Below are 27,031 nucleotides of genomic sequence, written 5' to 3'. Positions count from 1 at the left end.
AAATCTTTGACTATAATAGATTCTGTCATATTATATTATCAGAACAATATGGTTTGAAGAGGCTTCAAAGTTCTCTTATTCAATTAAAAATCCTTCTATAGGGTTGATGGAGTGGCTCAAGTGGTAAAGTACCTGCCTAGAAAATGCAAGGCTGAGTTCAAATCTCAGCACCACAAAAAAATCTTTCTGATGTTTAAATATCTTCTCTAAAATTCAGGAGAGGGGAATCACCATATCTTAAGGAAATCCATTTCAGCTATTGGACAAGTCTGATCATTAGAAAGGGTCTTCTTATGATGACCCAAAATTTCAGTCCTTGTGGGTCTCCCTCAGGAAAATAAGCACAGAATAGATGTAATTCCTTTGCTCCCCAATAGCCATACAGATATTAGAAGACAACTGTCATGTTTCTCCTAAATCTTCCATTTTCCAAGTATAACCTCCATACTGCCTTTAACTATACTTTACATAAGATGGTTTTAGTGCTCTCATCATCCTTGAGTGCCTTCCACTTGGCACCTTAGAGTTGTCAATATCAACTCTAAGGTGCCCCTCGATATACACTATACTTCAGATTTGCTCTAATCAGAGCATAACAGACAGTGATTGATACTTTATTCCTTCTATACATTATATTGTCACCCCCCAATATCTCTGGAAGATTGGTTCCAGGGCCCTCTTACCTCTGCACAGATACCAAAATCTGTGGATGCTTAAGTCCCTTATTTGCATATAACCTACACATATTCTCCAATATACTTCAAATCATCTCCAGTTACTTATAATACCTAGTACAATGTCAATGTTATGTAAATAGTTGTTGCACTGTATTGTATAGGAAAAAATGACCAGAAAAATGTCTGTATGAGTTGAGTACAGATGCCAATTTTTTCTGAGTATTTTCAATCCACAGTTGGTTGCATCCACAGCTCTACACATATGGAGGGTCGACTGCATTTCTATTGATTGAATTTAATTTGAGTGAACTTAATATTATTGACTTTTGTTGAGCTCACAGTCAACAAAAATCCCCAAATGTTTCACATGTCTGTTGTTAAAACCGTTCTGTTCTTGTACAGCTGGTCTTGGGGATTCAAGTACAGGATGTTTTGTTGTTTCCTGTTTGTTTTTATCTTGTTAGAATGGGCTCATTTCAGACTATTAAGGTTCCTTCAGATCTGACTCTGTCTTTTAACATATCAGTTACTTTTTTCAGCTTTAGGCCATATGTACATCCAATCGATACTCACAAAAAGCCCTCATCTTCATATTCTTATTGTAATTCCATATAATACATACCACATAATTTAATACTAGGTTACATACTGTCTTTTATTACTTTCTAATTATTTGTACATGTAAATCTTGTGTCTGCATTAATATTTCAAGTTCATCTATAGAAAGGAGCATGCCTTCTACTTATTCTATAGTACCAGGTACAGAATAAGTTTTCGATAAATAATTGTTTACTTGACTTGAAACCTCAATTAGGGAATTTTTACGATACTGCATCAAATGAGCCACAATTAACCATCTTATATTTTCTTAAGTGCTTTCTTTTACATCCATAAGGATGTATTTGTGGTGAACGTTATACCTATCTAAGCATTACAAAATAATTTCAAAATCAGTCATTAAACTAATATAGTACAAACAGAAGCCACAGTGCCATCTAGTGAGCATGACTAGATTATATGTGTTGATCATAAGCACACTTTTAGAACTTTATATAGTAAATAGAAGTATTATATTACCAGAACATGGAAACATAGTTTTCCCCCTCTTTATGTCATCTAAATATTCTATAAATAGTCTCGCCATTCTGTGATTTGAAACTGTGTTTTAGTTTTATCAATCTATTGCAGTACTAACATTCATGTATGTAAACTGCGATGCAAGCTGAGAATGGGATTTCTGCACTGGGTTAAAAAGCATCCAATTGTGTGTTACTATTAACTTACACAGGCTATCACCAAACAGTCCGCTATCCATTTGTCAACTAACATTAAGGTTTTATTATGGCTAGCAGCACTCTCACTGTATCAAGGTGTAACAAATTACTTCTATTCTTAGAACCCAAGTTTTTTTGTAACATGCCTATGTCATTCAAGCCTATGACTTACACAAACAAACACTTAAAAATTCTCAAAAATAATGTAACAAAATTAGGATGCTGGGCTTAAGGTTCTATAAACTTCCCAAAGAAAGAGTTGATGTCTATGAAACCACATTTTTTTGGTGCTGAGGATTAGAACCTTGGGATTTATGCATGGTAAGCATGTACTCTTACTACTAAGCTACATTCAAACTACATTGTTTAATATTTTCTTACAGTAAGGACTAAAGGTAACTCAATGGATAATGACAATTTATTTATTTTTTCTTTTTTTCCCACTATGCAAAACACTTTGGTGCCAGCAGCGTATAACAGAGGTCAGACAATGATTCAGAGCCACAGTTTGCTCTGGCATGGAATACTCTGAGATAATGGCAATTTAAAGATTTACACTTATATATCTTAGAAAATAGACCAAATAAATAACCTATATTTAACATTTTTTGTGGTACTAGGGTTTGAACTCAGGGCCTACACCTTGAGCCCTTTTTTGTAAAGGGTTTTTTTAAAGATAGGGTCTCTTGAACTATTTGCTCAGTCTGGCTTCGAATTGCATTCCTCCTATCTTTGCCTCCTGAGTAACTAGAATTACAGGTGTGAGCCACTGGCTCCTGGCTTATATTTAACATTGTTATCTCAAAGTGATGTTACCAAATGTGGAGCTAATGAATCTGTAACCTAACCTAATAAAATTCAGAGGAATCTGTTCTGTAGTTCCTTTGACTGACCTAAATTAACTTCTGACTTACGATCCGATATTTCATTTTAAAGCAAAATCAAATAAAATGTATTTTTCCTTCCAAAGAGAAAGGTGCTAAGCTGGAGAAAGTAATAGTATGGTGAGTTGTAACAATATAATCCTATTCAGTTCTGATCATCAAAGGGCACTCACAGACCTTGGTCATTATTAATTTTCAATTATGCCTAGTAGTATGGACAGAAAGAAAATGAGCAAATTCTCTTATATCTGAGGAAACTGATTGCAGGTATTTATTGAGTCTTTCTTAAAACTATTTTTAATGTAATAAGCACCTACTATGCATTTGGTACTATGTGGGGTAGCAGAATAAAGATAAAATAGTTCTTATCCCCAAAGAGGTGGCAGTCTATCAGGGAGCTAAGATAGGTGTGCAAATAACTAGACCACAAAGCAGAACATAAGTACCTAGGGATAAGCAGAGGTTTCACAAAGTCTTGGGGTGAGGGAGGCAAGATAAGGGCATTTCCTTAAGAAGCTAAGATTGGCATAAGGAACTAGTCTTTGAAAAAGAAGAATTTCAAGAGATAGGGATTCAGGAATAAGGTAATTTGCAATGGAGAAGTGTGAAAAAAGGCACCAAGTTAGGAAAACATAGACCATGGCTAGAAGCAGCAGTCATTCTAGGTAAGGACAGACATAGTACACAGTGGTTCACACTTATATACTTCCCATGGTTTTGGTTACCCTCAATCATCACAGTAAAAAATATTAACCAGAAAATTCCAGAAATAATCAATTTATAAACTTGAAATTATGTACCATGATAAAACCTAGTACCATCCAACTCCATCCTTCCTGAAAAGTAAACCATCCTTTTGTCCAGTATATGCTCATTGAATATGCTATACAGCTATTAGTAACTTAGTAGCCATCTAGGTTATTAGATTGGCCATCACAGTATCACAGGGCTGTGTTCAAGTAACCCTTATTTCACTTTTTTTGGTGGTACTGGGGCTTGAACACAGGGCTTTGTACTTGCCGGGCAAGTGCTGTATCACTTGAGCCACACCTCCAGCCCTATTTTACTTAATAATAGTCCCAAAGTTTAAGAGTAGTAATGCTGGCAATTCATACACACCAAAGAGAAGCTGTAGAGTGAAAAGGTAGGAATTCTCAACTTTGTCATAGGTATGAAAGTATAGAAAAAAAATAACATAGCTATAGTTCAGTGTTGTCCACAGTTTCAAGCATCCACTGGGATATCAGAGTGTATCCCTATTGATAAGGGGTGATTAATGTACAAGTAAAGGAAATAAACTAGGGTTAATTTATTTATAGATTATGGAGGGCATGATTATGGAGGGAATGATTTGTTTCTATTTAGAGAGCCACTGAAAATTTATTGAGGCAAGAGAAAATAATCAGAAGATTATTTCAATAGTTTTAAGGATAATGAGAGCTCAGACTAACATAATGAGGTGAAGATGGAAGAGGACATAGCTGGCAAAAAATATCTGCAGAGACAGAAATCACCAGATTGGACTGAATATAGTTTTAGAGAGCTGGATATACTCAAAAGCAATACAAAAGTAGATCTGAGGTATTAAGAGTGATTAAGGGGTATAGATAACAGATTTGAGAATAGAGAGTTAAAGCGAAGAAAATAGTTGGTTGATTATTGAGGAAAACAGTGTACAGAAGAAATAAAGGGACCAGAGAATAAATGCATCCAACAGATGTTTATTGAAAACTTACCAGGTACTAAGCGTGGTTGTGAGTATTGGGCATAAAATAATGAAAAGATAGATATGGTACCTGACCATGTCCAGACTAGCCAGTAGCAAACATGGAGAAGGGATGGTCACACCAATACAATTAATAACAGACAAGTAGCAGGCCAAAGAAAGTTTCTAGAAGGAAGAAGTGGTTGACAGGGTTATTCTTGTGCTACAGAGAGAACACAGAACAAGGAGAACTAAGAAAGTATCATTAGACTTGATCATTAAAACATCACCATTGAGGACTAGGTTTACATTATATCATTTGTATAATAATTTGTATGAAATTATGTTAATAATTTATATAATAATTTGTATGAAATTATACCATGTGTATAATTTCAGGTACATGAGATGTGGAGCTGGGAGGATTGTGGTCCTCCATTGTGGCCTGGGCAAAATCATGAGATCCTATCTGAAAAACAAACTAAAAGCAAAAGGACTGGGGGTGTGGCTCAACAGGTAGAGTGTTTGCCTAGAAAGCATAAGGCCCTGAGTTCAATTCCCAGTACCACCAAAAATCAAAAGCAAAAACAAGAACATCACAAGTGATTTTCAAAAGAGAAGTTTATAGACTTACAGGTGCAAAAATCATCAAGAGGGGAATAGGTAGTGAGACCAAAAACCTTAGAATCATCCTTGACTCTTCTTTCTCTCCTATTCTTTATCTGATAAGTCATAGAACCCTGTCAGGCCTTACTTTTAAATCTCTCCAGAAGCTGACTACTTCTCATTAGCCACTCTGCCTCCACCATCATCTCTTGCCTGGATTATTTCAATGACCTCCTTCTGGTTTCCATGCTCTTTTTCACTTATTCACCATGGAGGCCAGAGTGATACTACTGAAATGCAAGTCAGACCATGCCACACTTCTACTTCAAATCCTTTCAATAGCTCTCCATATCACTTAAGAGTTAATACCATCCATTTTTTGGTGGTACTGGGGTTCGAATTCAGGGCCTCACACTTGCTAGGCAGGCACTCTACCACTTGAGCCACTCCACTAGCCTTTAATATCATACATCTTGACTATGGACTACAATGTCTTTCTTATACGATCTGTTTCCATACTATTACCCTGATGGCATCTCCTACTTTCCTTTATGTTTCTCCTATTCTATCCATACTGGGCTCTTTGTCATTCTTCAAATACTCCAGGACCTTTGCACTTACTATTCCCTCTGTCTTGAATGCTTTTTTTCTAGACAGTCACATAGCCAGATTCTTCACTTCCTTAGGTGTCTAAAACAAAGATCACCTTACTGAGGCCTTTCCTGACCACCCCATCTAAAATTTTAACCTTTCACATTACTCAAAACATTTATTATCACCCTTTCCTGCTTAGTTTTCTCCTTAGCACTTATCACTATTTAGTAAAGAAGGGATCAACAAGTTTTTGACAAAGTCCAGACTGATTTTCTATAGTCCACAAGATAAGTTTTACATTTTTAGATGGCTGAAATAATCAAAAGGAGAATAGTATTTCATGACACAAGAAAATCACAAGATAGCCAGGCACCAGTGGTAGATGCCTATAATCCTGGCTACTCAGGAGGCACATATCAGGATGATCACAATTCAAAGCCAGCCCGGGCAAGACCCTATCTCAAAAATACCCAAGACAAAAAAAGGCTGGCGGAGTGGTTCAAATGGTAGAGTGCCTGTCCTGTAACAAGCATGAAGCCCTGATTTCAAACCCCAGTACTGCCAAAAAATTACGTGAAATTCAAATTCCAGTGTTCCTAAATATAAAGTTTTGTTGGAACACACCATACCCATTTGTTTACAGATTGTCTACCACTGCTTTCAGGTACAGTAGCAGAGCTGAGTAGTTGCAACTGGGCCATGCAGCTTTCAAAACTTTAAGTATTTAATGTGTGGCTCTTTACAGAAAATTTGCTGACCTCTATAACATACCATTAATGCTTGCTTTTTTTTTTATTATCTGTGTCTCCTAGTAGAATATAAACTCCATGAGAGCAGGATGTTTTGTTTATTTTGTTTTTAACTATATCTTCAATGCCAAAACAGAACTTAACATGTAGTAGATAGTCAATAAATATTTTTGGTTCAAAGTCTAGCATGAGGACAGCCAGTCACCAGTGGTTCACACATGTAATCCTAGTTACTTTGGAGGAAGTGATTAGGAGGATAGAGGTTCAAGGCCAGCCTAGGCAAGTAGTTCATGAGATCCTGTCTCAAAAATACCAAACACACACACACACACACACACACACACACACACAAACACACACACACACAAGGTTGGCAGAGTAGGTCAAGTGGGAGAGCACCTGTATAGCAAGTGTGAGGCCCTGAATTCAAACCCCAGTACCATCAAAGCACAACAACAACAACTACAAAAACCCCACAAAGTCTAGTATGAACTAAAGCTGACCTAACAGTAAGTATTTTTGAATGAATGAGTACTTAAAAATTATAAATAGTACTTATTGGTTAGAAAGTTTGGCAATAAAAGGAAGGATGCAGAGAGAATTGAAGTTTGAGGAGGATGACAAGGCTAAAGGAAAGTTTTTAAATAAAGAAGACCTCAAAATAATAATAGTGGTGGAGGAAAGGAACAGTAGGGAAAAATTAAAGAGTGAGGTTTGAAATCTGTAGAGTAAGGTCACCAGAGAAAGATACTTCTTATTCTGAGAAAAGGGAGAACAAAGAATGTGTGGAGAAGAGAAAAACTGATGAAGTTCATATCAGTGGCTATGAGCTCACCTCCCATCCCTATCAGGGTCTTCTTCTAAACCAAGGAAAACACATGGGGGCTTAAGGACAGAAAAATGTTTTGGAGTCACCACTGTGGGGAGTCTGACAAAAAGTCAACAAGAGTCAGTATTATTGATTGCCTAGCAGAAAACACCATGAAATTTTAGCTGATTCAATAAATATGGTTTCATAAAACTTCCCAACAATGCTCAAGCAGCTTAAATGAAGCAGTCAAAAAGGCAGACAATGAAATTAGTAAAGGTTAGACATTGGCAAGGTGGGAGTAGCAAAACTTGATGGATTGGGTTTTTTTCACCTTTCTGTCTGCTCTAGCCATAGGAGAATATTCTTCACATTGGAAAGTATCCAAACAATGTCTGCTAAATTCAATACAGGAATGATGAAATGGAAAAATACACTAACAGTAAATAACAAAGTTACTTTGAACCTATTTGAAACAATCTTTGGCTTTACCAAGAATCTGGTCTTAAATGATATGGTACATGGTGTTAAGATATACCTGGTTCCCTGCTCTCCTATTTTCTCTTTCTCACTAACAACACTTGACCTCCCAATTATAGGCTCAGTCATATACTAGTTCCAGGACCAAACTTGGCATTAGTTCAAGAATTAAGAAGGACTGCTTTGGGTTGGGGATGTGGCTCAGTGGTACATGTGCAAGATCCAAGGCTTAATCTCTAGCACCACACAAAAAAGTATTGCTTCAAATCTAGTAAGACTGTACCTAGTCTACTTGTACTTCTGTTCTGGTAATTTTATCCCTGTGTGGCTCCCTAGACAGGTACTCTGCTCATACCTAAGTCCCTTTAGGATTGGAGCCCTACCTTGTTTTTTTCAGTCTGTCTACACACAACCTCATATGCCTCAAAGATTTGAATATTGCCTCTGAGTCCAAATCTTGGGTGAAGCCTGTTCCCTGCTAATGTGCTTATGTGGCACCAACTAGTTGTGAATCTGACTTATGGAATATTTCTGACACTTAGAGTCCTCTCATTGTCATACTCTGCATATCTGCCCATTAGGATACTCTGCTTGCTGGAGATGAAACCAACTATGCCTTATTCATCTATATAACCTCAGAGCTTAGCCCAGTGTTTAGCACTGTGTCCTCTTTTTTTCTGTCTTGATTGGCTGATTAGATATCTTCCTGCAGATAGCCTACAGAGTAATCCATTCCCCAACTGGCATGTTAATCTCCAAGTCCAGGTTCTTCCCAATCTACCTACTTGATTGTGTCATAAATTATATAGGTTACAAAAGCTGTGTTGATCACCTTCTTTACAGGTCTTTAAGTAAGCTAGGCAACTATCTTTCTGAAATCATTAGTGCTACCCTATGCAGAAATACAATGAATTTGCAACAAAATCTGATTATCATCTTTTCAGGTCTTAAATAGTAGACAACTATCTTTCTGACACAGTTAAACGCAAGAAGAAATATGGTGGACTAAGAATCATTTCAACTTCTCTTTCAGAACTACGAATTTATAACATACAAACTAAATACAAATACTTTTTAAAAATCTAAAGTATTTTGTCAGATAAGTGTACCTTTGAAGATGAACAGACCTTCAAAAAAAATCTGAAATCACTACCCTAAACCTGTCATTAAAACTTGAAAGACAACAAAAAACTTTTTGAGTCCACACTTGTCCTTCTAGAATTCTGTTCTTCCAAGAGCCAATACCCCCAATTATGTGCATGCTATATGATATCCAATGGAATTAATGTCCTAATTGCTATTGCAAGCACAGATGTATTTTAAAAAACTTTTATCATTTTATCTTCTAGAATTTTATCCTTTACCCTCTAGAATTTTGTCCTAATTAGTAGTCAGTTACTGAGCATTTTTCAGAATGGTTATAAAGGCAAGACATATTAACCCAAAAGTGAAAGAACAGTTACTTCATTCAAGTATCTACTCTGACTGAATGCTTGACAAAAAGGTAGACCTTAAGGGCTGGCAGTGTGGCCAAAGTGGTAGAGGACTCACCACCAAAAATAAAAAATGAAAAATTTAGACCTTAAAATTTAATCTGTTTCCTACTTAGCAGAGATCAAAAGGATTGAGGTTTGAGGCCAGCCTGGTGGTGGTGGTGGATCTGTGAGATCCCATCTCAACAAGCTTGTGCTGGGTATGGTGGCACACACCTGTAATCCCAGCTACATGAGCGGCATAGGTAGTGCAACTGTGGTCCCAGGCTGGCCCGGGCCAAAAGCGAGGGCCTATTTAAAAAATGAACTAAACTGGGCACCAGTGACTCAAGCCTGTAATCCTAGCTACTCAGGAGGCAGAGATCAGGAGGACTGAGGTTCAAAGCCAGCCAGGGCAAATAGTTTGCGAGACCCTATCTTGAAAAACCCTTCACAAAAATAGGACTGGTGGAGTGGCTCAAGGTGAAGGCCTTGAGGTCAAGCCCCTTGAACTAAAAAAAAGAAATGAATGACCTAAAAGGAAGAAGGGCTGTAGGTGTGGCTCAAATGGCAGAGTGCTTCTCTAGCAAGAGCAAACCCCGGTACCACACAAAAAATATTAGTCTGCTTCAAAGGACAATATTGCAGATGGTTAGTAGCAGATAACTTTGTTTATCAAATGATATATTACTTTTCAGAATACTGTGCAAAAAAATAAACAATAAGTAACAGAATTAATAGTCTTTCAAATTTTCTCTCTGAGAAGTTATACTTCATGTTTACAGTTTGCAAATCAATAAAAAGTCAATTTGACCTTGTTCTATATGAAGGAAATCTCAGACATCCTAAACAGCTGAGAAGTCACAGCAATGCATCAATCTCTCTGCCACTGCACACGAGAACATTTTCTGACTCCGAAAATAAATAAATCAAAGGACCTTATCAAGTTGTTTCAAATTCAGGTAACAGGAAGCTATATTCCTCTGCAGCTTGGCCAAGTCCAGATCCATTTGATGACATTCATAAAACTTCAGAGAATAACAGTACCAGTTTAGGGCATCAGCATAATTTTTTATCTAAAGTTTGAAAAAAAACCAACATAATCACTGAGATAGCTCTACATTTCACCCTAGTTTTTCCCCAACTTACCTCTACAAACAAACAAAAAATGGTATTGTTTTCTTTTTTTAGGCAGTCAAACCTAGTACTCTTTTCATGGAGTTCTAAGTATTTTATTCTCTTTTTCTTCTTTCCATACATTAGAAATTTCAGGGGCTAGAGGTATACTTCAGTGAATGAGCACATACTTATCATGTATGAGGCCCTGGGTTCAATCCCCAGCACTAAAACAACAAAAATATATTCCACACATAGGATGAAGGTGGTAAACTACCCTCAGAAAACTCAAAAGCCATTTCAAGTTATTAAAACAACAATGATAAGATTTTTTATAGCTTTACATTTTACAACTTATTTGTAGTCCACTTTGAGTTACTTTTTATATAGTGTGAGGTTTAGATCAAGGTTAATTTTTTTGACTGTGGATGTCCAATTGCTCCAGTATCAGTTGAAAAGAACTTTCTTTTGTTGAGTTGTTGTTGCACTTTGTCAAAAGTCAGTTTAACATATTTGTGTGGGATTATTTTTGTGTTCTTCATTTTGTCACATTGATCTATGTGTCTGTCTCTGAAATACCACAGTGTATATCCCTGTAGCTGTATAAAAAGTCTTGAAATCAGTTAAGGTGATGCTTCTCATTCTACTCCTCCTTCTCAGAACTGTTTTCGCTATTTCCTTTTTTAATGTTTTTATCAGCACATATTAGTTGCACAGGGGGGTTTCATTGTGACATTTACATATGTGCTTACAATATACCTTGGTCAAATTAACTCCCTCCATCGTTCCCCCTCCTCCCACCTCCTCACTTCTTAAAACATTTTCAGCAGGTTTCATGGTTCTGTTTTCATACAAGTATATAAAGTACATAGACCATATTCACTCTCCTTCACCCCCTCTTCCACTAGTTTCCGCCCCTGAACATTCCTGTTCTTCAACTTTTAAGTGTACATTCGTTGTTCAAAGGGGTTTCACCTTCACCATGGTATTTTACACATGAATATATTGTACTTTAATCAGATTTACCGCGTTACACCCTTCCTTATCCCCCTACCTCCTATTATTCAACAGCTTTCAGTGTTTTGTTATGCCATCTTCATACACAGATACATTGCCTTTATGTGTAAATTTTAGAATAATGTTTCCATCCCATATATTTCTTCTCATACTTTTGCTTGTAATCTATCTATAGCTTTATACATTTCTTCTCAATGATATCTAAACTTGGATCTTGCTTTTTTATCCAATCTCTGCATTTTCACTGGGGTGTTGGGGAAATTTTCATTTAATGATTTTTTTCAATATGCTTAGATTTAAATCTATCATCTTGCGATTTGTGCCAACATCTAATTTTTGTTCCCTCTTTTTTCTGCCTTCTTTTGGATTATGTAAATTTTTTTATGTTGATTTTGTTTCCTTTTTGGCTTATTAGCTACTACTTTGTTTTTCTCATGTTAAGACTTGCTGTAGGGTACATGGTATATATGTTTAAATTATCACAATCTTTCTTTTATTTTCCCCAGCTTTTTCCATTTATTTATTTTCTTTTTTTTATTATTCATATGTGCATACAATGCTTGGATCATTTCTCCTCCCTGCCCCCACTCCCTCAATTACCACCCACTCCGCCCCCTCCCTCTCCTCCCACTCCCTCAATACCCAGCAGAAACTATTTTGCCCTTATCTCTAATTTTGTTGAAGAGAGAGTATAAGCAATAATAGGAAGGAACAAGGGTTTTTGCTGGTTGAGATAAGGATAGCTATACAGGGCATTGACTCACATTGATTTCCTGTGCGTGGGTGTTACCTTCTAGGTTAATTCTTTTTAATCTAACCTTTTCTCTAGTTCCTGGTCCCCTTTTCCTATTGGCCTCAGTTGCTTTAAGGTATCTGCTTTAGCTTCTCTGTGTTGAGGGCAACAAATGCTAGCTAATTTTTTAGGTGTCTTACCTATCCTCATATCTCCCTTGTGTGCTCTCGCGTTTATCTTGTGATCAAAGTTGAATCCCCTTGTTGTGTTTGCCCTTGATCTAATGTCCGCATATGAGGGAGAACATATGATTTTTGGTCTTTTGGGCCAGGCTAACCTCACTCAGAATGATGTGCTCCAATTCCATCCATTTACCAGCAAATGATAACATTTCGTTCTTCTTCATGGCTGCATAAAATCCCATTGTGTATAGATACCACATTTTCTTGATCCATTTGTCAGTGGTGGGGCATCTTGGCTGTTTCCCTAACTTGGCTATTGTGAATAGTACTGCAGTAAACATGGGTGTGCAGGTGCCTCTTGAGTAACCTGTGTCATAGTCTTTTGGGTATATCCCCAAGAGTGGTATTGCTGGATCAAATGGTAGATCAATGTTTAGCTTTTTAAGTAGCCTCCAAATTTTTTTCCAGAGTGGTTGTACTACTTTACATTCCCAACAGCAGTGTAAGAGGGTTCCTTTTTCCCCGCATCCTTGCCAACACCTATTGTTGGTGGTGTTGCTAATGATGGCTATTCTAACAGGGGTGAGGTGGAATCTTAGTGTGTTTTAATTTGCATTTCCTTTATTGCTAGAGATGGTGAGCATTTTTTTCATGTGTTTTTTGGCCATTTGAATTTCTTCTTTTGAGAAAGTTCTGTTTAGTTCACTTGCCCATTTCTTTATTGGTTCATTAGTTTTGGGAGAATTTACTTTTTTAAGTTCCCTATATATTCTGGTTATCAGTCCTTTGTCTGATGTGTAGCTGGCAAATACTTTCTCCCGCTCTGTGGGTGTTCTCTTCAGTTTAGACACCATTTCTTTTGATGAGCAGAAGCTTTTTAGTTTTATGAAGTCCCATTTATCTATGCTATCTCTTAGCTGCTGTGCTGCTAGCGCTCCATTGAGAAAGTTCTTACTTATACCTACTAACTCCACAGTATTTCCTACTCTTTCCTGCATCAACTTTAGAGTTTGGAGTCTGATATTAAGATCCTTGATCCATTTTGAGTTAATATTGGTATAGGGTGATATACATGGATTTAGTTTCAGTTTTTTGCAGACTGTTAACCAGTTTTCCCAGCAGTTTTTGTTGAAGAGGCTGTCTTTTCTCCATCGTGTATTTTTAGCAACTTTGTTAAAGACAAGTTGGTTATAGTTGTGTGGCTTCATATCCGGGTCCTCTATTCTGTTCCACTGGTCTTCATGTCTGTTTTTGTGCCAGTACCTTTTATTCCTTCTTCTTGCCTAATTGCTCTGGCTAGGAATTCTAGTACTATGTTGAATAAGAGTGGAGATAGTGGGCATCCTTGTCTGTTTCCTGATTTTAGAGGGAATGTTTTCAGTTTTTCTCCATTAAGTATAATGCTGGTTGTAGGTTTGTCATATATAGCTTTTATAATGTTGAGGTACTTTCCTTCTATTTCTAGTTTTCTTAGAGCCTTTATCATGAAATGGTGTTGGATCTTATCAAAGGCTTTTTCTGCATCTATTGAGATGATCAAGTGGTTTTTGTCTTTGCTTCTGTTAATGTGGTTTATTACATTTCTTGATTTGTGTATGTTGAACCACCCCTGCATTCCTGGGATGAAGCCAACTTGGTCGTGGTGAATAATCTTTTTGATGTGTTGTTGAATTCGGTTTGCTATTATTTTGTTGAGGATTTTTGCATCAATGTTCATTAAGGAGATTGGCCTATAGTTCTCCTTTTTGGAGGTGTCTTTGCCTGGTTTTTGGGATAAGTGTAATACTGGCCTCATAAAATGTGTTAGGCAGTGTTCCTTCCCTTTCTATTTTGTGGAACAGTTTAAGGAGGGTTGGTATCAGTTCTTTAAAGGTCTGATACAATTCAGCAGAGAATCCATCAGGTCCTGGACTTTGCTTTTTGGGGAGACTCTCGTTTGCTGCTTCAATTTCATTTTGTGTTATAGATCTATTCAGGTGATAAATTTCCTCTTGGTTCAGTTTTGGATGATCATATGTATCTAGAAATCTGTCCACTTCTTTAAGATTTTCAAATTTTTTGAATATAGGTTCTCGAAGTAGTCTGATGATTTCCTGGACTTCCATGGTGTTTGTTGTTATCTCCCCTTTTGCATTCCTGATTCTACTAATTTGGGTTTTTTCTCTCCTCATTTTAGTCAGGTTGGCCAGGGGTCTGTCGATCTTGTTTATTTTTTCAAAGAACCAACTTTTTGTTTCATTAATTCTTTGTATGGTTTTCTTGGTTTCTATTTTGTTGATACCAGCTCTTATTTTTCTTATTTCTCTCCTTCTATTTGTTTTGGGATTTGCTTGTTCTTGTTTTTCTAGGAGTTTGAGGTGTATCATTAGGTCATTGATTTGAGATCTTTCAGTCTTTTTAATATATGCACTCATGGCTATAAACTTTCCTCTCAGGACTGCCTTAGCTGTGTCCCATAGGTTCCGGCAGGTTGTGTTTTCATTTTCATTGACTTCCAGGAACTTTTAAATTTCCTCTTCTATTTCATCAATGACCCACTGTTCATTAAGTAATGAGTTATTCAGTTTCCAGCTGTTTGTATGTTTTTTGTCTTTATTTTTGTTGTTGAGTTCTAGTTTTATTGCATTGTGATCAGATAGTATGCATGGTATAATTTCTGTTTTCTTATATTTGCTGAGGCTTGCTTTGTGCCCTAGGATATGTTCTATTTTGGAGAAGTTTCCATGGGCTGCTGAGAAGAATGTATATTGTGTAGAAGTTGGATGAAATGTTCTGTAGACATCAAGTAGGTCCATTTGATCTATTGTAGATCTTGAATTTCTTTATTGATTTTTTTGTTTGGATGACCTATCTATTGATGATAATTGGGTGTTAAAGTCTCCCACAACCACTGTGTTGGAGTTAATATATGCTTTTAGGTCTTTCAGGGTATGTTTGAGGAAATTGGGTGCGTTGACACTGGGTGCATATAGGTTGATAATTATTATTTCCTTTTCGTCTATTTCCCCTTTTATTAGTATGGAATGTCCTTCTTTATCGCATTTGATCAATGTAGGTTTGAAGTCTACTTTGTCCGAGATAAGTATTGGTACTCCTGCTTATTTTCGGGGACCATTGGCTTGGTAAATCTTATTCCAGCCTTTCATCCTAAGCCTATGCTTCTTTCTGTCAGTGAGATGGTCTCCTGTAAGCAACAAGATGTTGTATCTTCCTTTTTAATCCATTTCATCAAATGGTGCCTTTTGATGGGTGAATTAGTCCATTAACATTAGGTGTTAGTACTGATAGGTATGTGGTGGTTCCTGTCATTTAGTTGTCTTAGTTGTTTGAAGGTTTGATTGTGTGTACCTAAGTTGAGGTTACTGTCTACTTTCTTGCTTTTTTTTTTTCCTGTAGTTTGGTGCTGCCTGTCCTTTCATGGTTATGTTGGGTTTCACTTTCTGTGTGCAGAATCTTTGTAGTGGTGTCTTTGTGTTCACATGTTGTTTTTGTTTCTGCTTATCATGGAAGACTTTTATTGCTCCATCTATTTTGAATGATAGTTTTTCTGTGTAGAGTATCCTGGGGTTGAAGTTATTTTCATTCAGTGTCTAGAAGATCTCACCCCATCCTCTTCTTGGTTTTAATGTTTCTGTTGAGAAGTCTGCTGTGATTTTGATGGATTTACCTTTGTATGTTATTTGTTTTTTCTCTCTTACAGCCTTCAAAATTCTTTCCCTAGTTTCTGAACTTGTTGTTTTAATGATGATATGCCATGGGGTAGTTCTATTTTGATCTGGTCTGTTTGGTGTTCTGGAGGCCTCTTGCATCTGTATGGGAATATCTTTCTCTAGATTTGGGAAATTTTCCGTTATTATTTTGTTGAATAGATTACGCATTCCCTTTGCTTGCACCTCTTCTCCTTCTTTGATGCCCATGATTCTCACGTTTGGTCTTGTGATGGAGTCGGTGAGTTCTTGCATTTTCTTTTCACAGGTCTTGAGTTTTTTAATTAATAGTTCTTCGGTTTTTCCTTTAATTACCATTTCATCTTCGAGTTCTGAGAGTCTGTCTTCTGTTTGTTCTATTCTGCTGGGTTGGCCTTCCATTTTGTTTTGCAATTCTGTTTTGTTCTTTTTTCTGAGGTTTTCCGTATCCTGGGTCGTTTCCTTTTTAATGTTGTCTATTTTTGTCCTGAGTTCATTTATCTCTTTATTAATCGTGTTCTCTGTTTCACTTTGGTGTTTATACAGTGCTTCTATGGTTTCCTTTATTTCTTCTTTTGCTTTTTGAAATTCTCTATTTTTGTTGTCTTGGAATTTCTTGAGTGTCTCCTGTGCATTTTGGTTGACCATATCTAGTATCATCTCTATAAAATTCTCATTGAGTACTTGTAGTATCTCTTCTTTTAGATTATTCTTGTGGGCTTCATTGGGTTCTTTGGCATAATTTATCTTCATTTTGTTGGAGTCTGGATCTGAGTATCTGTTTTCTTCATTTCCCTCTGGTTCCTGTACTAATTTTTTGCTGTGGGGAAACTGGTTTCCCTGTTTTTTCTGTCTTCCCATCATTGACCTTGGTGTAGTTATTTTCCCTGTATGGTGTTCAATTAACTATTTTCTGGCTTATAATAATAGCACTAGTGATATTTAGACTGGAAGGGTCTAAGGGGATGGAAATCAAAGAAGTTAAAGAGAAAGTGAAAAACAAATAAACAAGTAGAAAAAAAAGAAACAAAAAAAAGTTTCAAAGATATAAACAGGGAGTGACAGTGTACTAATCAACCGTAAGCTTGTGGTCCGTGTCTTCCCAAGCTGTCTGGGCGCGGGCGTCTGGTGGTGTCCTGGGGGGCCCTCCTGGTTTCTCCATTCAATGTGAACTGGAGATGCTCTGCCTCATTACCTATCTTTAAGTGATGTTATACCACTTCACTTATAGTATAAGAACTCTACAGTAGAATACTAATTGTAAGTATATTAATAATATAGTATCGTAAGTATGTTAAGATTCTTGATGCCATGGGTGTAGAAATTTCCTCTAAAGGATTTCAGACCTTATTCCTTTGAATATTTATTTTCGCCTTCATTTGGGAATTCCCCAGTTACTCATATATTTGACTACATGAAGTTATTGATGCTCTTAATTTTTTAAAGGTTTTTTTCCCCATGTTTCACTTTAGACCACTTCTTTGCTGTGACTTCAAATTCACAACCTTTTCTTCTACAATATCATAGATGTTAATATTATCCAACATTTATTTTATCCTAAATATTATAGTTTTCACTTCTATAAATTGGATTTGTGGGATTTTTTGGGGGGGACGGTACTGGGGTTTGAACTCAGGGTTGCTAGGCAGGCTCTCTATCACTTGAGCCACTCCGACAGTCCTTTCTTGCGTTGAGTATTTTTGAGATAGGGTCTCACAAACTATCTGTCCAGGCTGGCTTTGAACAGTGACCCTCCTGATCTCTGTCTCCTGGGTAGCTAGGATTATAGGTGTGAGCCACTGGCACCAGGCTATGTCTTTTTAAAAATCATCCATGCTTATACCTAACTTTTTGAATGCGTAGAATATAATTATAAGAACTGTTTTTAATGTCTTCTGTGAATGGTAACTTTTATGTCAGTTCTGGGTTGGTTTCTGCTTCTTTCATGCTTAGTATTTTAAGTTTAAAATATTTTAATTGACTCATAATAATTTTACATATTGATTTTTGGGGAAGATACTAAGGTTTGAACTTGGGGCCTCACCCTTGCTAAGCAGGCACTCTACCATTTGAGCCATGCCACCAGCCCTCATGCTTGGTACTTTTGGTAGGATGTCAAACATTGAAAAATTTACTTTGTTGGGTTCTGCAGTTTTGTATTCCTATAAATATGCTTGAATTCTGGTCTGGAATGCAGTGAAGTTCCTTGGGATGAATTTGATCCTTTCACATCATATTTACATGATTTTTAGTTAAGTCTAGAGCAGGGTTCATTCCCTACTACTAAGGGCAAGATCATTCTAAGTTTTTATTCAATGCCCTGCGAATTAAAAGTTTTCCTGTGTGAGTGGTAAAAACAGGCTTGATCCACAGAGCCATGTGAATGCTGGGTACTGATCTGTCTAGTATTTTCCAGTAGTTTTGTGCCCTGTGTGTTGAGGCCAGTACTTGGCTAAACAGTGGAAGTGGACTTTCTGGAAGCTGGGATTCCTTCTGTCTGTGCTATGATCATCTCTCTTGTATTGTATCCTATGAATTCTCCTGTCTTGGTCCTCCAAGACTCTGAGCTCCATCTCCTCAAATCAGGATGCCTGCCAGGCTGCACTTCAGTTCCCCTTCCTTTGCTATAGTGTGGAAATTCATGGTGGTAAGCCATGCAATCATAGTGCTCACCCTATTTCATATCTCCCAGAGATGATTCTTCATTGCCTCATGGTCAGTGTCATCAAAACCACTTTTTTCCATATATTTTATCTTGCACTTTGGGGAGGGAGTATTATTCAAGTAGGGACATAAACTGGTCCCTGTTACTACAGTTGGTTGGAAATAGAAGCACACCACAACTTTTAAGTGTATCCCATGTAAGGAAAGCGTGTAGGAGAGTGAATATGGTAGAAATATGTACACATGTATGTAAATGGAAAAATTAGACCTATTGAAACTACTCGAGGAATGGGGGAGGGGCGATAAAGGAGAATGATGAAAGGGGTGAATTCAACTATGATACAGTGTAAGAACTTTTGTAAATATCACAATGTACCCCCAGTACAATAAAAAATATTTCTAGAAAAAAAGTATATCTATCCATTTTACTTATACACACAGACACAAAAATGTACATAAAGATGAGAAGGAAATATACCAAAATTTTAAGAATAATCCAATTATGAGTGATTGTTCTTTGATTTAAAAAAATTACCTTTAGTTTTATATTTTTTTCTGCAGAAAACCTAAATTATTTAACAAAAGTTTTTCTCATTTTTAAATTGTACCATAACTTTTTAAAGGGACTAAAACCCCTGTGTCTTTCTTGTCCCTCGTGTTAAAATTAAATTACATTCTAATACAATATCTTAATATTAGAACCTACACTGTAAGTTCCCAATGATGAGGAATCATGTCTTACTATTTTTGAATAAAGTTTTTTTTCCAATGGCCATAAATACTAAAAGGTATTTGATGTTCTGTGGTTTGTGTGTCTGTGTGTGTGTGTGTGTGTGTGTGTGTGTGTTGTTGGAGATAGAACTCAAGGCCTGTACAAGACAAGTACTCTACCACTGAGCTACATTCCCAGCCCTCACTTTATGATTTTTACAGTGAGCACACTGTTTTATTTGTTGCAGTAGAGAAAGAATATAAAAAATGAAAACAGATTATTCCCAAACCTCAAAACTTCTGGCAGCTTTTTTCCACAGAATGTTGTGTAACCAGCCTAGTAATTCTGTTGTCAGTCGACTTCCTGTTTGGTAACCTGAAAAAAAAAATCCTAAGCTCTGAAAACAAGAATCTAGATCTATTACATTAAATAAAGAGTGCTATCTATAATCAAACCATACTTAATCTTATAACTATACTTAATCTTTAAGTAATGGCTATAAAAACAATCACACTCAGGCAGGATTTTATCATCAATTTTAGGTTTACCACCAAAATTGATTATATAATACAATCAGAGTTGGCTAGAATCACAGTAATTCTCCCATCAGTCTGTGATAGACTTCAAGTGTAGTGTCTTTTTAATTTATTTTCCATGTTCTAAATTAAATCATCATCTGGTGCCTTAATAAGATTATTGTGAATGAGCAGACAGCAATGCCAGAAATCATTAATAAGAACTGTTTATACTATTATGTACTGAATAGATCAGATTAAGTTCAGAAGAAAGGCCAATTATACCTTAAAGCTTTTGGAAAATAGACCATGCTTACAGATAAACTTTATTAGTTTAAATCGCAACTTGTGTCTGATTATTTCTTGTCTAGACATTTGCAGGGTTCAAATATATTATCACATTAAGGTAAAGTTTAAACTGTAATAGAATTCTATACCCCATTTCTTCTGCCACTTTGGCATGAACGATCAATTTCCACAAAAGTCTTGATTAGAACACTAAGAATCTCTAACCCCATAGCAGAGTCAGCAAATGTAGTTTGTTCCATGACTTACTTTAAAAAATGTTCACATGAGAGTAAACAGCTACTAATGTATTTACTTAAAATATTATAATGCTTTGATAATCTAAGTGTATAATGAGATATCACAATAAAACTTTGTCTAACTGAAATATTAGGAAAATGAATTATTCTGTAAAATCAAGTTTTCTAGTTAGCTGACAGTTTACTTTCTTTAAATATAAAACATTTTTTATTTAAAAGTCTAAATCTTTTCATGAACATTCTTAAATTTTTTAAAAAATTAAATATACTTCCTAGTTTTCTTAGGCACAATTTAACCTTTTCTTGACTATTCAAGTTCAACAACATTAACAACTATTATATTTTATTATACCACTAATCTATTACAGTAAGTAAGGCAGTAATAGTCCCAACTACTTGGAAGGCTGAGGCAGTAGGATCATGTGAGCACAGGCATTTGAGACCAGTCTGGACAACACTGTGAGACCCTGTCTCTTAAAAATATCCATATTTATATATATTTGTCTGTCTGTCTATCTACCTACCTACCTATAAACTTCTGGAAGCTTTTTCCCACAGAATGTTGTGTAAACTAGCCTACTAATCCTGTTGTCAGTCAACTTCTTGTTTAGTAGCCTGAAAAAAAAATTCTAAGCTCTGAAAACAAAGAATCTGGATCTATTGCAATAAATAAAAGAGTGCTAGATAGATTACACTTAATCTTATAACTATACTTAATCTTTATATAATGGCTATAAAAACAATCACACTCAGGTTTTCATCATCAGTTTTAAGTTTACTACCTATAGATCATAGTGATGACCTGGGGAATTATTACATAGTACAGATTGCTATATTTTAAAAATATATTTGAATCTGTTTTTTAAAAAATTTGGAGGGCTGGGGTGTAACTCAGTAGTAGAGCACTTGCCAAGCATACACAAAGGCCCTGAGTTTAATCCCTAGTACTGCAAAAAAAGGTTTTGTAGATCTTTTTTCCTTCCTTATGGTCAAATTATCTGTATATTTTCCTTTGGACCTTTTCTCTATTTATAATATGCTACTGTTAAAATGACAAGGTTTAACTGGTAACCAGTGGCTGACACCTGTACTCCTAGCTATTCAGGAGGCAGAGATCAGGAGGACTGTGGTTCAAAAACAGCCTAGCTCCACCAAAAAAATGCCAAGGTTTGGAAAACCAGAAAACAAAGCTTATTAAAAACTGGAACTAAGAAAAGTGAATTTTTAATGACAATCTGGAGAGAGGGTATCATTGGTAAAAATATGGTTCATAGAATTTCAAGTTCAAAAGGCTCTTAGTATCATCTAGTCAGATGACTTCCTTTTAAAAACTAATAATGACTTCATTTATATAAATACATTATGCATACTTATGAAAATTCAAGCAATATGGCAAAATATAAAGTTGAAAGCAATACATCACCTAAAATGCCACCACTCAGAATAAACCTCAGTATTAACACTTAGTGACTATCATTTCAGTTATATCGCTATTCATGTATAGAGTTGGAAGGATGAGGCGGGGAGAGACTTTTCTAGGAAAGGGATCATATCACCTGTGTTCTTTAGGGTAGGTACAGAGGCCCTCCAGAGAGGTTGAGGGATGGGAGAATGCTGAGCAGATTTAGTTCTGTATTTCTGCTTTAACCAGAGAAACTCTAATATCTATTTTATCTGGGGTTGGGCTCATGTAAAACTGCATTATAAAAGGATGCTGCTGCTGCTAAAAAGAAGTTTAAAAACCAAGAATTTAATTCAAAATCCTCAATTTATGTTAAAAAAACACCAAGGTCCAGAGATACATACTTGCCCAAAGACACACATCTAATTTGAGATCAAACCGGAAACATGAAATTAGATTTGTAACTTCACAATTTTGCACTACAGATGAGCTTTAAGCACAGAGGTTTGTCTATATTTGAGGATGTTTTGGTACATTTTCTTCCATTCTCATTCTAATGAACCAAATTTGTGAAATCTGGACAGGTGAGATGTTACTGTTAAAGATCATTAGGGTTTTAAAAAAAAAAGGAAGTAGAAGAAATCTTTTGACCTAAAGATTTTGCTACTGCTCTGACATTTATTTTAGGATTAAATGCAGATGACACCTTTCTAAAATACCTGCCGAAATCTTACTGACCTGTTAAGATTTCTTCAATCTTCTCCTTGGCGAGCAGTTCTTCTTTGCATTGTAAAAGCATATCAATGTAGAACAACAGAGCTTTCCCAATATGTTCTGATGATTTAAAATGTTCAGAAATCATCTTCAGGAAATAAAACCCAACAGAATTTCTGTTCAAAGAGACATAATTTTGAGCAGTGTAAATAGAAAAACTGGTTTGTGGTCAATGGCACTATAATTTATTTCAGTGTGAGCAAAACAAACCAGATAAAAGTATTATCTGACATACGGACCCATTCTAAACTTTTTATGTGGGGAACCAGCAAAATCAATCTTTGGAAGAAGGCATTTGCTTACACATCTCTGTGTCACCACCTCAGTAAAAGAAAGACAAGTACAGAATTAAGTTCACATGAAAAGAATTTGATATCTGAAAATATAGCAGCTATTTTTGGTTATTAAATAAACTGGGAGTAGTGGCACAAATGAAAAAAATTGATAGCTTTTAAGAGAGAACCCTCCCCCAAATGACCTCATAGCTTTGATGATCTGGAGTTTAAAGAAAGTACCTAACCTTAGATAATGTCCTTAAATGTCTAAATAAGACTATTTGTCAATAATAAATCAATTAACTTAAGTTTAAGCCACAAACATTTTCTTTTCATGAAAACTTAGTCATTTCTTCCTTAATCTCTAGTTTATGCCTCTTCGCCAGAATTGATGCTAATTTAAAAAAACTGGTAACTGAGATTCCATCACATTACATGAACTGATATGAATTTACTAATTCCATCTGCCAACAACTGTATTTATGTTTCATACACAAATAATATATCAGTACATTCTGACTACTTAAAAATGCAAACAAGAACTGGTAGTGTTGCTCAAGCCCTGAGTTCAATCCCCAGTACCACCAGAAAATAAAATTACTCAAAATATAGTAGCTTTAAAAATGCAGTTTACAGACTGCAAGAGTTAATATTATTAAAATGTCAGTACTCTCAAAGTAATCTAAAGATTTAATTCAATTCCTATTAATTTTCTGAGACAGGGTCTCACTATGTAGCCCAGGCTGGCCTCGAACTTGCTATATATATCCCAGGTTAGCCTTCAACTTGTGATCCTTCTGCCTAAATCACTCAAGTGCTGGAATTACAGGCAAGCACCACTATGCCCAGTTACTAATGACTTCTTTTTTTAAATAAAACTATTCATTCTAAAATTTATATGGGGGCTGGTGGAGTGGCTCAAGCGATACAGTGCTTGCCTGGCAAGCCTCAAAAGCATGAGGCCCTGAGTTCAAGTCCCAGTACCATGAAAAATAAAACCCAAAACTAAACTTCATATGGTATCTGAAAGATCACTGAATAACCAAAATAATCTTGAAAACAAGGAACAAAGTTGGAAGACTCATACTTTCCAATTTAAAACCTTATTATAAAGCTACAGTAATCAAAATGTATAGAACTGGCCTAAAATGCAGACAGGCCAGTGAAATGGAACAGAAAATCCTGAAATAAACCTTGATATGCATAGTCAAATGATTTTCAGCAAAGATGCCATTCAACAGTGAAAGAACAGTCCTTTAAACAAATGGTACTGGGAGAAACCAGAATTTCACATGGAAAAGAATGATATTGTGCTTTTCCCTTTATAATATACAAAAATTAACCCCAAATATATCCAAGACCTAAATGTAAGAGCTAAAATAATAGTCGCTGGATGCAGAAGCAACTGATCATATACAAGAAAACCTTAAAGAATCTACCAAAAAGCTGTTAGAACTAATAATGAACTCAGTAAAGTTGCAGGATACAAAAATCAACATAAAAATCAGTAGCTTATCTTTACACCACAATGAGATATCCAAAAATCAAACAAAAAGTCCCATTTACTGACACATAAAAAAATAAAACAGGAATAAATCTAACTGAGGCAAAGGATCTGTATACTGAAAGCTATAAAATACTAATGGAAGAAATTAAAGAAAACACAAACAAATGGAAGATATCTTATGTTCATGGATTGAAAGAATTAATACTGCTAAAATGTGCATTCTACCTAAAGTAATCTACAGATTAAAGGCAATCCCTATTAAAATTACAATAGCATTTTTCATCAAAATAGAGAAAACAACCCTAAAATTCATAAAACTTGGAATAGCTAAAGTAGTCTAATTTTTTTATTGTTGTGCTGGATGGGGGTACTTTGTGGCATCTACAAAAGATCAACTATATCATGCTTGAATTCATCTGCCATTGCTAAAGAAGTCTTTAAAATGAAAAATGAAGTTGGAGACATCACACTTCCTGATTTCAAAATAAACTACAAAGCTTTAGTAATTAAAATAGTATGGTACTAAAATAAAACACACACATAGATCAATGGAACAGAATGAGAACCCAGAAAAAAAACTCATGCATATATAGTCAATGAATTCTCTACAAGGGCTCTCAGAATACATGATGGAGAAAAAAAAATAGTCTCTTCAATAAGTGGTGTTGGGAAAACTAGAAAGCCACATGTAAAACAATAAAATTGAACCTATATCATATACCACTCACAAAAATTAACCCAATATGTAATTAAAGACTGAATACCTAAAACCATAAATCTCCTAGAAGAAAAAATAAGGAACAAGCTCCTTGACATCAGCCCTGGCAATGATTTTTCTGGATAGGAAACCAAAAGTATAGGCAACAAATGCAAAAATAAACAAGTGGGACTACATAAAACTAAAACATTTCTGCAGAGCAAAGGAAACATCAGCAAAATGAAAAGGTGACTCCACAAAATGGAAGAAAATATTTGCAAACCATATATCTGGTGAGGTTAATATACACAATTCTATAGCAAAACAACAAATAACCTAATTAAAATTGGCAAAAGACCTAAATAGACATTTTTATAATGAAGACATACAAATGGTCAACAGGTATATGAAAAGGTGCTCAACATCACTAATCATAAGGACTGGTGAAGTGGCTCAAGTGGTAGAGTGTTTGCCTAGCAAGTGTGAAGCCCTGAGTTCAAACCCTAATACCACCAGAAAAAAAATCACTAATCATAAGGTAAACACAAACCAAAAGCACAATGAAGTATAACCTCACACCCATTAATGACGATTAGTAAAAAAAAAAATCAAAAGATAGCAAGTATTGATAATGATATGGGGAAAAGGGAACCCTTATACATTGTTGGTGAGAATGTAAATTTCTACAGCCATTATGGAAGACAGTGTGGCAGTTCCTTAAAAAAAATGGAACTACTGTTTGATCCAGCTACTCCACTTTTAGGCACATATTCAAGGAAAATAAAAATCATTTTCTCAAAGAGCTAAATGTACTTCCCTGTTCGCTGCAGCATTATTCACAATAGCCAAGGTATGAAATCAATGTAAGTGTCCATCAACAGATAAATTGATAAATTGTGGCATATTCATATAGCAGAAGACTATGCAACAGTTTTAAAAAGTGAACTATAGACAATACAATAGCATGGTTGGATCACAGGGAATTATATTGAGCTAAAGAAGCCAGAATAAAAAGAACAAATGCTCTATGATTTCATTTATATAAAATTCTAGAAGATGCAAAGTGACACATAGTGACATTCAATGATCAATGGTTGTCTGCTGGAGAGATAGGGATTATAAAAGACCACAAGGAAACTTCAAGGATGACAAATATATTCATTATCATGATATTGAATTGTACACTTATTCTAAATATATGCACTGATTTGTATGTCAATTATATCTTAATAAAGCTTTTTTAAATAACAAAGAAAAACTGAGTATTTCTTTGTATAATTGCTACAGGTGGGTGGGAAGGTTAGCTACAATAGCCAGTATGAACTTAGTGCCACTGTGTGTAGAGAACCTTGTATATAGATATTTCTCTAAAGCCACATTGCATCTCTAAGGAATGTACTAAGCACTCATTTGCAGATTATAGCAGAACTTCTGCTCCTTAGAGCTAGTTTCATAGAAAATTAAGGGTAAGTTTGCCAAATACAGTGAATTGTAGAAAATCACTATGTATTAGAAATAGAGCATATAATTGACTCCTTAAAGGAATAAGAAGTTATCAGTTGTTATAATGGTGTAGACATACAGACATCATGGAGCTTCTGGTTTGATAATAACTGTCAGTTTTACATTCTGAGGTATGAATTCTCTGCACATATAAAGTCACCTTTTCATTGAATCCAAATTTTAGGCTATAACGGAGGAATCTGACTCTGGTTGCAACTATTTGCTATGCAGTTGCAAAACCCAGTAGAACATATAGCTAGCTGGTCGATCTGCCATGATGGAGTCCCCCAAACCTTTAGCTTTCCCATATTGATATGTGTCCTTTAAAGTGTTATGGTTTGCTTCTGTGTGTGTGTGTGTGTGTGTGTGTATTATATGTCTATACTATTTATAGTCGCTTGATGTTAGCTCACAAATAATGAGCTGAATGAGAATCCTGCAGTCATAGAATTTA

General features: G+C 35.6%; 1 protein-coding gene and 1 non-coding gene across 2 annotated transcripts in view; one reads left to right on the top strand and one right to left on the bottom strand.

The window, feature by feature from the left end:
- Nucleotides 1-27,031, bottom strand: part of Tex11 (testis expressed 11) — a 384,064-nt gene that overhangs the window by 121,649 nt on the left and 235,384 nt on the right. Inside the window, exons 14-16 of the mRNA XM_074062265.1 lie at nt 22,560-22,711; nt 19,649-19,734; nt 10,188-10,325 (exon numbers count right to left, since the gene is read on the bottom strand). Coding sequence (XP_073918366.1) covers nt 10,188-10,325; nt 19,649-19,734; nt 22,560-22,711 — 376 coding nt within the window. The remainder of the gene's footprint in view (nt 1-10,187; nt 10,326-19,648; nt 19,735-22,559; nt 22,712-27,031) is intronic.
- On the top strand, nt 5,039-5,111 carry Trnas-aga (transfer RNA serine (anticodon AGA)). The gene has a single exon. It is a non-coding gene; the product is annotated as a tRNA-Ser (tRNA).

Source organism: Castor canadensis, chromosome X (genome assembly GCF_047511655.1).
Source record: "Castor canadensis chromosome X, mCasCan1.hap1v2, whole genome shotgun sequence".
NCBI lineage: Eukaryota > Metazoa > Chordata > Mammalia > Rodentia > Castoridae > Castor > Castor canadensis.
The sequence above is the reverse complement of the archived record's forward strand: the minus strand, read 5'-3'. Positions and strand labels throughout refer to the sequence as shown.